Below are 11,547 nucleotides of genomic sequence, written 5' to 3' on the forward strand. Positions count from 1 at the left end.
TTTTTTAGGAATAAAGCTAAATAAAGCTCCCTTGTGATGCGACACCGGTAATTAGATGATTGTAGCACCAGATCACTGTTGCTAGGCGTGGCTGCCTCCTTAGTCCATAGCTATTTCCGCAAGTGAATGGAATGTAAACAAAAGTGGTATTTTGAAAAAAACTGTCTCAGCCAATCCCCAAAGGCACAGATGATACCCACCCCCACATAAAGACAAACACACAAACACACAAAACAGACATGCAAGTGCATGTTCTGACTTCTGGGGAAAAAAACAATCCTGTTTGTGGGAGATTTCATTATTGAAAAATAAGACAGATCTCACAGCAAACCAATGCAAAGTGTGTTATCTGGGGGCCTTTAAGGGACCCTTGATGTGGGCCACTAAGACCCTCGCTTTTCTGTTGCTCCTATTATTTTCCCCAGAGGAACACAGCTGAGAGGAAGCTTGTGTGTGCATGTGGTCCCTTTGAACCTGAGTGGAGCCATGCTGGGTCTGTGCCAAGTTGGGACAGGGCTGGACAGAGGATTGTGCGACAGCCAATCAGGTCGCAGATGCTCTAATCTCAACAAGTAAAGTTCCACTGCAAAGGTGCCACTGTTGTCAGTTGGTTGCTTGAGACATCAAGCTGATTTCTTTATCTCCTGTCCATCATTTCCTCATTTTTGAGGTAAGTCAAGTCTCACTAGTCTTGCCGAAACAAAGATTTGATTCTTTAAATCATTAAGTGGACCTATATTTATTTTTGTATTCCATAAATATTTCTTTCATTTATTGTGACTGGTGTACTGATATGCTATGCTCTGGTATGCTATGCACTGGTGTTTTGTATATTTAACTGCAAAAGAAACCCAGAACAAGAGTGTTTTTTAACTATAACATTCAGTCATGGTGTTGTTTTAGAAATGGTTGAGACACAACATGTAGCCCCCATGACAAGATTTAACAAGGGGGAGCTTTAACTGCTGGACATGTTTGGACAAAAGAATTGGGTGGGTGGGGGAAGATATTTGCATTTTAGGATACGTAGTAGTATGTGTGTATCCCCCACCAGTCATTCAGGTAGAAGTAAAAGGGAAGAGTTTTCACTGTGACGAGCCACCAGTATTCCTTTTTAACAGACATCATGAAGGTGGCATCATTCAACATTCAAAAATTTGGGAGAGCCAAGATCTCAAATCCAGATGTTGTTAACATTCTCGTCAAGGTAAATTAAATAATCATTTGTTTAATGTTTCCTTAGATAATTAAACACATTTAGAAAATTCAGTAACAGCCGTGTACCTCTACCTCTCTATTCTTTTTTTATAATCCAGATAATTTCACGTTATGACATCATTGTGATTCTGGAGGTGGTTGATGCCTCTGGGGACTCAGTGGAAACCTTCATGGAGGCACTTAATAAGTAAATATCCATCAATCTCCATTGCATCACAGTCTTTTTACTGAGTACAGAGGGGCATGGATAAGCAGAGAAGCTATTTCACAACCAAGATGAAGCAGAAGCATTTTGAGAGTCAAGATGGAAATATATTGCACAGAGGGGATTTTGAGGATTAACATTATTTTGGCTTTGTAGTTCTCCCGACACAGTACAGCAGGGGCATAGCAAAAAGAGGTTGGGGGCTGCTGACCATTTCAGGGGTCCGGGTGCTGGAAAGGGGTCCTGAAACATTTTAGATACTAAATTTGAGATGTCTAAGGGGCTCTATATTCCTGAATGCTGCAGCAGCTATGTGAAGGTGTATTTACATCAGGAAATACCTGTAAACAGCAGGGGTATTTTAGCGGTATAACAAATATATTTCTGTACAACTGTTTATTAAGATGGAAAATCATTTTCAATAAGCAATCTGTCTGGCTCAAGTTAAGCCTCTCTGTCCAGTTCATCGGTCTCAAGTTATGATGTAAGACATATTGCTTGTTTTGTCACTTTCTTCGGCAGGGCCAACAACAAACATCACTACACTTTAAAAATCAGCAGTCGCCTGGGTAGAACCCGCTATAAGGAGCAGTTCATGTTTTTATACAGGTGAAAAGCTACTGACTGTGCATTTACGTTTACCCTGACAATGTCAATATCATTACATAATAAATATGCAATTCATTATACTTATGCATTTAGTTACAAAGCCTACTTTGGACCAAGAGTTGCCGATTGTGGTATTCATTTTGTAGTTATATTTAGGGACGATCTGGTGGATTTAGTGGGATCATACCAGTATGCAGACAAGCAAGCTGGAGAAGTGGACGTGTTTGAAAGGGAACCCTACATTCTACGCTTCCGCTGTCTCAACACTGGTAGGAGATTTACTCAGAACTCTTCATTCACACACACACATACAACACACAGACACACACACACACACACAACACACACACACACACACACAAATACACTCACACAAACTCACACAAATGCCCTCGCTCACACGCTTACACACACACACACACACACACACACACACACACACACACACACACACACACACACACAAATACACTCTCCCAGGCATACGCACACACAGAGATGTTGGGAATTTAAGACTGCAACCCTCCCAAAGAACTGTGTTGTTCTGTCCTGTGTACAGCCTGATGAAAAAGTTTGCACATACTCTATCTGTCTAGTTAACATGGCCTTTTCTTTGGATGTCTGTAGTACTTAAGGACCTGGTTGTGATCCCTGTCCACACCAAGCCTGAAGACTCAGAGAAGGAGCTTGATGAGATTTATGATGTCTTTCTGGAAATCAAGAAGAAATGGAAGACAGATGTGAGTGTTTGTTTTTATGAACTCATGTCTAACCACACACTTTACCTTTTTATTCTTTTATGTTTTGAGCACTTGTAAAGCACTTTGAAATACCAATGTGTATGAAATAAGCTAAATGAATAAACTTGCCTTGCCGTTGTGCTGCGCAGGCCTATTGCCACATGTGATCATTATCTTATCATACTTCAGAGCACTATGAACTCCAGTTGTAAAGATAAGTTAGAATTTCATGTAGTATATAGTGACTAATTTTCTTAATATGTCAGAATGTCATGATCCTCGGCGACTTCAACGCAGACGGATCGTATGTCTCAAAAAAAGACATGAAGGAAATTCGCATTCGCAGTGACAAGAATTTCCACTGGCTCATAAGAGATGATGTGGACACCACAGTCAACAAAGGCAACGATCACACCTATGACAGGTGTGTCATACACAGTCGCTCTTCTACTGCTATAGTCATTAATGATCACAATTCTTGTACAATTTGTACTCCTCTGTGTCTTTCATCCCTTCTTCTCCCCTGCCCTGGGCTTTCTCTCTCTCCCACAAAGAGAAGGCCCTCATGTGTCTGTGCATCTGTGTATACAGTGGGGAAAATAAGTATTTGAACCCCTGCCGATTTCGCAAGTTTGGCCACTTGCAAAGAAATGTGTGATCTATAATTGTAATAGGTGTATATTAACAGTGAGAAACAGAATATCAACAAAAAAATCCAGAAAACTGCATTTTATAACATTTATGACTTAATTTGCATTTGATGCAGAAAAAAAGTATTTGAACCCCTAGCAAAACATGACTTAGTACTTGGTGGAATAACCCTTGTTGGCAAGCACAGACGTCAGACTTTTCTTGTAGTTGGTCACCAGGTTTACACACATCTCAGGAGGGATTTTGGTCCACTCCACTTTGCAGATCCTCTCCAAATCCTTAAGGTTGCGTTTTCAATGGGAGGGAATGAGGGAATGAGGTTCAAGCCCAATATTCCACATTACATGGCCCCATCCATAGTCCCCGATGCAGTGGAGTCGTCCTGTACCCTTGGCAGAGAAACAGCCCCAAAGCATAATGTTTCCACCTCCATGCTTGACGGTGGGGATGGTGTCATAATCAGCATTCTTCCGCCTCCAAACGCGGCAAGTCGAGTTGATGCCAAACAGCTTGATTTTGGTCTCATCTGACCACATCCTGTCTCCCAATCCTCCTTAGAATCATTCAAGTGTTCATTGGCAAACTTCAGACGGCCCTGTACATGTGCTTCCTTGAGCAGGGGGACCTTGCAAGTTCTGCAGTACTTCAAACCATTACGGCGTAGTGTGTTGCCAATGGTTTTCTTGGTGACTGTGGTCCCAGCTGCCTTGAGATCATTCACAAGCTCCCCCTGTGTAGTTCTGGGGTTATTCTGCACCTTTCGGATGATCACCGATACCGCACGAGGGGATATCTTGCATGGAGCCCCAGACCTAGAGCGATGGACAGTTGTTTGGTGTTGCTTCCATTTACGAATAATCGCACCAATAGTTGTCTGCTTCTCACCAAGCTGCTTGCCGATGGTTTTGTAACCCATTCCAGCCTTGTGCAGGTCTACAATCTTATCTCTGACGTCCTTAGTCAACTCTTTGGTCTTGCCCATGGTGGTGAGGTTGAAGGTGTGAAGTATGATTCTTTGGACAGGTTTCTTTTATACACGTCACCAGTTGAGATCAGGTGTACCTTGTTAGGCCTAATGAGAACTAATCTGTGTGCTTCTTGGGCACATAACTGGTCATTGGGAGCCAGAATTCTTGCTGTTTGCTTGGGGGTTCAAATACTTATTTTCTGCATCAAATACAAATAAAGTCATAAATGTTATAAAATGCAGTTTTCTGGATTTGTTTGTTGATATTCTATTTCTCACTGTTAAAATACACCTACCATCACAATTATAGATAACACATTTCTTTGCAAGGGGCCAAACTTGCGAAATCGGCAGGGGTTCAAATACTTATTTTCCCCACTGTATATAGTATCTATATGACATATCATATTGCAGTTATCATCTCCAATTATTTTGTCTTTTAGTTTTTTGCTTGTTTTATTGTGTCACATGGAGATAATATGTATCTCTAGAATAGTGTTAATTTGAGTGTAACTGACAGTATGAAAGTGAGGTATATCAGCTCATAATTTTTAATTGACAGGATTGTGGTGTATGGACAGGACATGCTGGAAGCTGTAGTCCCCAACTCTGCCAAGCCATTCAATTTCCAGGCTGCTTATGGACTTCCTACTGAACAGGTGAATTTGACCATTTTCGCATTGAATTGAGATGTTCCTCGTCACCTATGAACTCTTGACAGAAAGGTTTCTGATGTGTTTAAAGTGTAACTTCACCCCCAGCTCTGATGAGTCTTGATCAGATAATGGGATGATTCAGGATTATTTTTAACAGTGAATAGTGTGTTGGGCCATTTTCAACCCATAAAATGCCATTTTTTATAAAAGCAATGTGTTTCATAACAGTAGTCATATAATTTAGTTTACTGCTAAAAAAACACATTTAAGTTTGCAGCACCTCTTTAAATACACAACAGAGGAACTGACCTTTTGATAGGTACAAATGTTGTGAAGACAAATACCATTATGACTGTATTCTACATTTATAACTCATTCTTAATCAGGTTGATTATCAAGCATGAGAGGATAAACGTACTGAATGGTTTAAACTAACAGTGTGAAATGTCTACACCAGGCATTGAAAGTGAGTGACCACTACCCAGTGGAAGTGGAGCTGAGAAGAAGCACATCCACACGCCAGAGTAAGCAGCGCAACTGTAGTTTATTCTCAAACATTCCCCTTCAACCATACCCATAGCAACAGTCATTCAACAAACAAATATACACACACCCACACATCACCACCAAATGAACATCTATACATGAATTTCAGTACACAGGCATATAGATGCACTCAAGCGTTATTGTGAGCATCCTCACTTCAGAGATTTGGATAAATTCCAAAAATAATTTTGTTCTTGTTTTTTTTTTTAGGTTCTGGGGAACAGAATATTGTTGACAAGACCGAACTGTTGGACACCACAGGGTGGCGTGAGGACCTACAGGAAATGAAGAAGGGGAACCTTCTGCTTGAACGTGAGAAGCTGAACTTGGAAATAAAGATGCTGAAGTTTAAAATGGCTAAGCTGGAGCATTAGGATGCCCATTAGACATATACCCCTGGTCCTCTGCGGTTACATGTAGCGTGCAGACAGTGCTAGGCCCATGCTATTATAAGTTGTGTTCAATCAAAGTCACATGACTTTACAGAGGCAAAATTTCACTAGATGCCAACAACTTTATTTCTGATGTTTCTCTTTACAAGAGCCATGAAATAATCCTGTCAACTGTATTAAAAATATTCCAAATCTGGACCCTAATAAAAAAAAAAGGAGGGGGAGATTTCTCTGAGGTGTTCCCCAGTTTCGTAACGTGGTCTTCACAGATCTTCATTTCTTCCCAGACTTCTTGATTCCTCCACCAGCTGCTGGTAACAGCAGAAAAATATCTCATATTAGCATTTCAATGACACCCAGAAGAATTACATTTCATGCAGTGTTTATGATCATCCATATAACCAACCTGACCTCTAAATACACACATTTAAACACTGCCACCTAGTGTTCACAAATCCAAGCAGCAGCTCTGCACTACAGCATGACAGTTATTGTGACGCTCATCGCTAAGAGGCTTGCATCGCTCATCAGCTATAATATCCTATATTATAAATAGAATATAAATACTGAGCTAAAGACACACCTACAGCCTATTCACAGTATACACCATGTCCTCGTAACCTAAAATATGGCAGTCTTATGGTTACCATCAGATCCAATCAAGCATTCTTGAACTCACTTAAAGGTCCTTTTCCTGAAGCCTTGGCCTTCAGGGCCTCCATAGCCTTCTGGTCGTCCTTCTGTTTCTGTTTGAAGGCCATGTCATCCTGCAAATTATGTGCAAATTTAGCACTAATGCTACAGCTCAAAAATCATTGAAACATATTACTTCTTAGAGTCTTGTTTGAATGCTTTGTTAAAAAATGGATCACAGACCCAGATGCTCAGTACAATAATGGCGCACTGTAATTTCATTTAATTAACATTGCGACTAACGACTCATTAAGGTTAACATGGCCATCGGAAGTCGATGGAATAGCAGTGACCCTACAGTGTATTGAAACTGCTCATACAAACAACTACAACGAAGAAAAAGAACAGGAACAGAAACGAGAAAAATAAAAAGTTAAAGAACGAAGATTAATTTTGCTTTACATAATGGATTTCAAATAAAGCCTGTAACACTACAAAGGTCTTGCCTTCATTCTCAAGTGGTGCGGTTATTACACACCTTTGTTCACAGAAAACATAACTACACAAAGGACCAGCGTGGACTTACATCATCCATCTCTTTTGCATTTTTCTTGGGTGCCTTCAGTGGCTTCTTTTTTCCTCCTGTAAGTGAGTTAATCAGTTTTTCATATTAATTTGACAGTCCTAGGCAGATAACTCCAAACTTTAGTCATAAGACAGTAGCTAATCACATCAGAGTGCTTAAAACTGTCACATAACCATCTTGAACGACATTTCTTGTACATGCTTACTATTAACTTGACTCTACAATTGCTGAACAAACGGTTATTTCTTAATTTCTTAGAATCTAAACGTGACTAAGCTGAATTCACAAACATGATTAGCGTTATCCCGTATGATTAAGACGTTCTGACTATGTTAAGTGGCAAATAACAACAGACCAAACCAAAAATAAACTATACCAATTAGAAGTTATTTAAAGCAATCCTCTAATGTTACACATTACTAACAATTGTGTCTATCTAGGCCTAGCATGTCTGAAGCTAGCAAGCTAAAACCCGAAATAGATAAATTGAGATTGGCTTTATAACGTTAGGTTAATTGGGGTTATTATTTACTCATTTTGTCAACCCTGGTAAAGTAATAATTCAGAGTATAGTGTAATTTCACAACTAAATTGCATTCTCATATGTCATAGAGCTTCAGTGAGCCAGAGAGCTAAGTTATCTGGCCAGGCGTGCAACGGTAGCGTGCAGCTCCACTTGAAAAAAGCAAAACGTGGATGGTTAAAAGATGAATGGTCCCTTATCTACATACACGTGTATTTTTATTGTAAGTAATCATTAGATCAGTTCTCACCATCTCTTCCAGACATATTGAAAATATTAGGTTGCTGTCCTGCTAACTCCGCGATTTCCAACTATGCGACAATGTTCCACTCCGCGCTATCAGGACCTTAAAACCCTTCAACCGGATGTAGGTATCCCATCAGAGTGCCTGAATCAAATTTTGGAGGTTAGTCTGTTAAGTTGATTCTGTAACCATATAACATCCTGATAATTCATAATTAAGGTTTTTTTGAATGAATGAATTGTGAAACAGCACGCGTCTTACAGTTGGTGCGTATGCTTTGATTTGTTAACAAATGAAAATAATATGTTTACAGCCAATGAAGATGACTTTTGACAAGGGTTCCCTTCAGGAAACAGTACGCTAGCTAGCTAGCTAAGAACCAAGTAAGAGCATGCCGGGCAACTGTGCCGGTGTTCAGTAGTATCACATTTTGATTGTAGAAATACGTCTGTCATAGTCTGATGGGCTGAAAAAATAATGAAACACCTGTCACTACCTAATGTACTAACAATCGCAAACAGTATTTCCCGACTCACAGGATCTTACTTGTTTTCTAGTTGTGATCGTAAATGTATATGAAATGTCAGCATAATTGTAAACCATTTGACGTTCGACTTGAACATCAGTCTCCCTGTTGTCAAGTGGCGAATGGAATAGAAGCTGTTGAACTTCTTTATTCAGCACTTAAAATAAAATGTAAAAAAAACATGAGTGTTTCCTACAAGTACACATTGATAACTTATTCAGTTGATATGTCATATCTTAGGGGTAAACTATCACTTTGACAGCATTATACTGTTCAATTCATCGTTTTCCAACGTAAAGTCAAACAACAACAATAATGTCAGTTTAATGTGTAGTCTTCTGTCTTCTCCTCTCCTGATTCAGGCTGGTGGATCTGCCTGTGTGCCTCTGTGCCTTGGCTTATAGCTAGCTGCTCAATGAGGTACAGGCTGACCTGCGTTCCACGGACCATTGGCACATATGTAAATCTGCACCATGGCAGCGGCCGCCTCAGGCAAGATGTGTTCATCTGCAGGGCATACTGTTTGCATCAGAAGCCACAAAATGGCCCTTCCAAGATGGAGTCTGTTCGACAGCACACACTTGCCACCTTGAAGAGCCTGACAGAACTTGGACATCGATGGGGCCAAAATTCAATGCAAAAAGCTACAGCAACTGTAAACTACTGGTGGGAGAGATATGAAGAATTTGTTGGCCTAAACGAAGTCCGAGATGCACAGTTAAAGGTTACAGAAGTAAGTTCTGATAAAGCTTTGCACTCGGACTGAAAGTCTAGTCTATTAATGTTGCAATCGGGTTTTCTTTGCTGACTTTCTAATCGTAATTCTAATTACATGTCTTGCTTAGGCAGAGCAGTCCTTTATGGTTGCCAGAGGCATGGTTCGCGAGGCTCATAGAAGCTTGGAGGCTCTTCAGGTACGACTGAAAGAGGTCAGAGACCGGCTGGACCGCGTGTCTCGAGAGGAAGTTCACTATCTGGAACTGGCAACCCTTGAACACAAGCTACTGCAGGTAGGACCATTCTGACTGCAGTGTAGTGACAGTGACTGATTAATCATGGCCACTATGTCATTTTTCTGATTGTATGATAAAATGACTATATGAATGTCATGTGTATATGTAGTATTTGTATACATTTCTTTGCTTTAGATGCTGTAAGAGTTTTAGCATAACCTCATGTCTATGTCTTTCACATGTGTAGGACAAGCAACCCTATATGCAGACATTGCAATTGATATTCTTACATATAGTCTAGCTAATAATAAACTCAGCTGAAAGCTTGAAGTTGAAATTTGAGTCACTGTCTTCCCCCTATCATATACAGGAGGAGCGACGATTACGGACAGCCTATGAGGGCGCAGAGGGGGCGGAGCGAGAGAGGTTCGCCCTCTTCTCGGCCGGCGTGCGCGCGAGTCACGACAAAGAGCGCACCCGGGCTGAGCGCACCAAGAACTGGTCCATTATTGGCTCGATACTGGGCGCGGTGATTGGTGTCATGGGGTCCACCTACATCAACAGGGTACGCCTGCAGGAGCTGAAGAGCCTCCTGGAAGAGGCTCAAAAGGGTCCAGCCAGCTTGCAGGAAGTCATCAGGGACCAGGCCAGCCTACACAAGTCCTTAGAGGAGGAGTTGCAGAGCCTTATTGGCAGTCTCAAAACCATGCTGACAGACCTGGTTGAGAGGGCCAGAAAACCCCAGCCTTCCCCAGTGCCAGCACCCGCTCTAGCTACACCTCAGCCCCAACCACCTGCTCCTCTCGTGGCCCGTCCAGTTGAACCCAGTGCCTCAGAGGCTGCTCTCAAAGAGGTTCTGCTCTACTCCCAGAACAGCCAGGTCCTGCTGGAGGGTGTCAAAGCTCAGCTGGAGCAACTGGGCCAAAGTGTGGGGAGCGTCTCGGCCGAGCTGCAGGAGGTGCGGAAGGCCATCGAGACGCTGCCTCCTCCGCCCGTGGTGGAGAGGCCGGTGATTCAGGCCAAGGAGCACATGCTGGTCTGCGACACAGAGAGCGTCATGCAAGGCCTAGACCAGGCCCAGAGGAGACTGGAGATCCAGATCAACAGAGCGACCCTGTACAACTCTGTTTTGACATACACTGCGTTTGCACTAACTGTTCCTGCTCTCTACTTTATCTTTAGAAGCACTTAAATGTTAATTCGTGGGGGCCAAATATGTGTATATAATTAAAGACAAAAGGCAAGACAAAAACACTGAACATTCTGTATTTATAATAATGTTTAATGTTGCTTATGATCGTCAGGGAATCATGCACTGATATATATTGTAATTAGAGATATTAAAATATCAACCTAATCAATTGATGTGAATATTTGTTATTTGTTTTGTCTGTTTCACTGTCACAACATGACACCCTTCACTTCACTGTATCTATCAACAGGACCAACCAATCAGTCCCAGTGATTAGGTATTTCACAGCACTTTGAATATCCAGCACCCAACCATCAGGCTATATGTCATCAGAAGCTTGTCTATTATCAGCAATTAACAATGTGGAAACTAAATGATATTTAATACTTATAGTGCATTGTAATTAATCTCCACAAAGAATAAAAGATAAACACACAAAGCCCTATAGCAGTTACAGTGCAACAAAGCCTTTACTCCCCTGTTAAAATTCTGTCTCTTTAACAGCTTCTGACATGCGGATACTTGTCTGGAACACTGTAGGGACCAACACTCAGGGGCACAGTATAATTTCTGTCAGTTATGGATTCCTCAGGCATGAGCCCCTGGGCTGGAGAATACCTTGTGGTCCCTTACATATTGAGTTTGGGGTCTCCCATCGCCCCCTCAGCCCCAAGTCTGGTAATAGGCTGCCACAGCCTGAATATTTCACATCTATAATATAATTTGTGTTGCAGGCTAGAGACAAGCCAAAGATCCCAGACCTTACCCAATCTTAGGGTATCTGGGTCTGGTTCCTAAAGGCCATGATTGGCGTGGGCATGGTCCAACAAAAAATAACATGACAAGGAAGAGATTGTTAATCGAGTTGAGGTTTTCAGTGTTTTATTTTTTTCAAGGAGGAACATA

General features: G+C 41.4%; 3 protein-coding genes across 5 annotated transcripts; 2 read left to right on the forward strand and 1 right to left on the reverse strand.

Annotated features, from left to right (window-relative positions):
* The first annotated feature begins 581 nt into the window (after positions 1 to 581).
* Positions 582 to 6,239, forward strand: LOC122129883 (deoxyribonuclease gamma-like). Its single transcript, XM_042704614.1, has 10 exons — positions 582 to 670; positions 1,122 to 1,207; positions 1,317 to 1,405; positions 1,946 to 2,032; positions 2,189 to 2,301; positions 2,660 to 2,772; positions 3,039 to 3,196; positions 4,953 to 5,049; positions 5,504 to 5,585; positions 5,770 to 6,239. The coding sequence occupies exons 2-10, from the start codon at positions 1,127 to 1,129 to the stop codon at positions 5,964 to 5,966; spliced, it is 1,017 nt and encodes a 338-aa protein (XP_042560548.1). The 5' UTR covers positions 582 to 670; positions 1,122 to 1,126; the 3' UTR covers positions 5,967 to 6,239.
* Positions 5,572 to 8,108, reverse strand: tma7 (translation machinery associated 7 homolog). Its single transcript, XM_042704612.1, has 4 exons — positions 7,977 to 8,108; positions 7,204 to 7,259; positions 6,664 to 6,751; positions 5,572 to 6,292 (listed from the first exon to the last, which is right to left on the reverse strand). Exons 1-4 carry the CDS (start codon positions 7,990 to 7,992, stop codon positions 6,258 to 6,260), a joined length of 195 nt encoding a protein of 64 aa, XP_042560546.1. The 5' UTR covers positions 7,993 to 8,108; the 3' UTR covers positions 5,572 to 6,257.
* Positions 8,016 to 10,810, forward strand: ccdc51 (coiled-coil domain containing 51). Of its 3 annotated transcripts, XM_042704611.1 has the most exons (5): positions 8,016 to 8,132; positions 8,284 to 8,353; positions 8,859 to 9,229; positions 9,342 to 9,506; positions 9,820 to 10,810. In XM_042704611.1, exons 3-5 carry the CDS (start codon positions 8,912 to 8,914, stop codon positions 10,639 to 10,641), a joined length of 1,305 nt encoding a protein of 434 aa, XP_042560545.1. In that variant the 5' UTR covers positions 8,016 to 8,132; positions 8,284 to 8,353; positions 8,859 to 8,911; the 3' UTR covers positions 10,642 to 10,810. The 3 variants fall into 3 exon arrangements, with proteins under 3 accessions (XP_042560545.1, XP_042560543.1, XP_042560544.1); XM_042704609.1 differs by lacking the exon at positions 8,284 to 8,353 and having other exon boundaries at positions 8,022 to 8,132; XM_042704610.1 differs by lacking the exon at positions 8,284 to 8,353 and having other exon boundaries at positions 8,118 to 8,236.
* The last annotated feature ends 737 nt before the right edge of the window (positions 10,811 to 11,547 follow it).

Source organism: Clupea harengus, unplaced genomic scaffold (assembly GCF_900700415.2).
Source record: "Clupea harengus unplaced genomic scaffold, Ch_v2.0.2, whole genome shotgun sequence".
Taxonomy (NCBI): Eukaryota; Metazoa; Chordata; class Actinopteri; order Clupeiformes; family Clupeidae; genus Clupea; species Clupea harengus.

Excerpts from the sequence above, each read along its gene's own strand:
- tma7 (XM_042704612.1), bottom strand. Across the intron at positions 6,752-7,203 it reads ATGCAAAAGAGATGGATGAT|GATGACATGGCCTTCAAACA; the intron begins GTAAGTCCACGC and ends CATAATTTGCAG. Across the intron at positions 6,293-6,663 it reads TTCAGGAAAAGGACCTTTAA|CTGGTGGAGGAATCAAGAAG; the intron begins GTGAGTTCAAGA and ends TGTTACCAGCAG.
- LOC122129883 (XM_042704614.1), top strand. The coding sequence starts at position 1,127 with ATGAAGGTGGCATCATTCAACATTCAAAAATTTGGGAGAGCCAAGATC. Across the intron at positions 2,302-2,659 it reads CTTCCGCTGTCTCAACACTG|TACTTAAGGACCTGGTTGTG; the intron begins GTAGGAGATTTA and ends GGATGTCTGTAG. Across the intron at positions 5,586-5,769 it reads CCAGAGTAAGCAGCGCAACT|CAAAAATAATTTTGTTCTTG; the intron begins GTAGTTTATTCT and ends TTGGATAAATTC.
- ccdc51 (XM_042704611.1), top strand. The coding sequence starts at position 8,912 with ATGAGGTACAGGCTGACCTGCGTTCCACGGACCATTGGCACATATGTA. Across the intron at positions 9,230-9,341 it reads CACAGTTAAAGGTTACAGAA|GCAGAGCAGTCCTTTATGGT; the intron begins GTAAGTTCTGAT and ends TGTCTTGCTTAG. Across the intron at positions 9,507-9,819 it reads TTGAACACAAGCTACTGCAG|GAGGAGCGACGATTACGGAC; the intron begins GTAGGACCATTC and ends TATCATATACAG.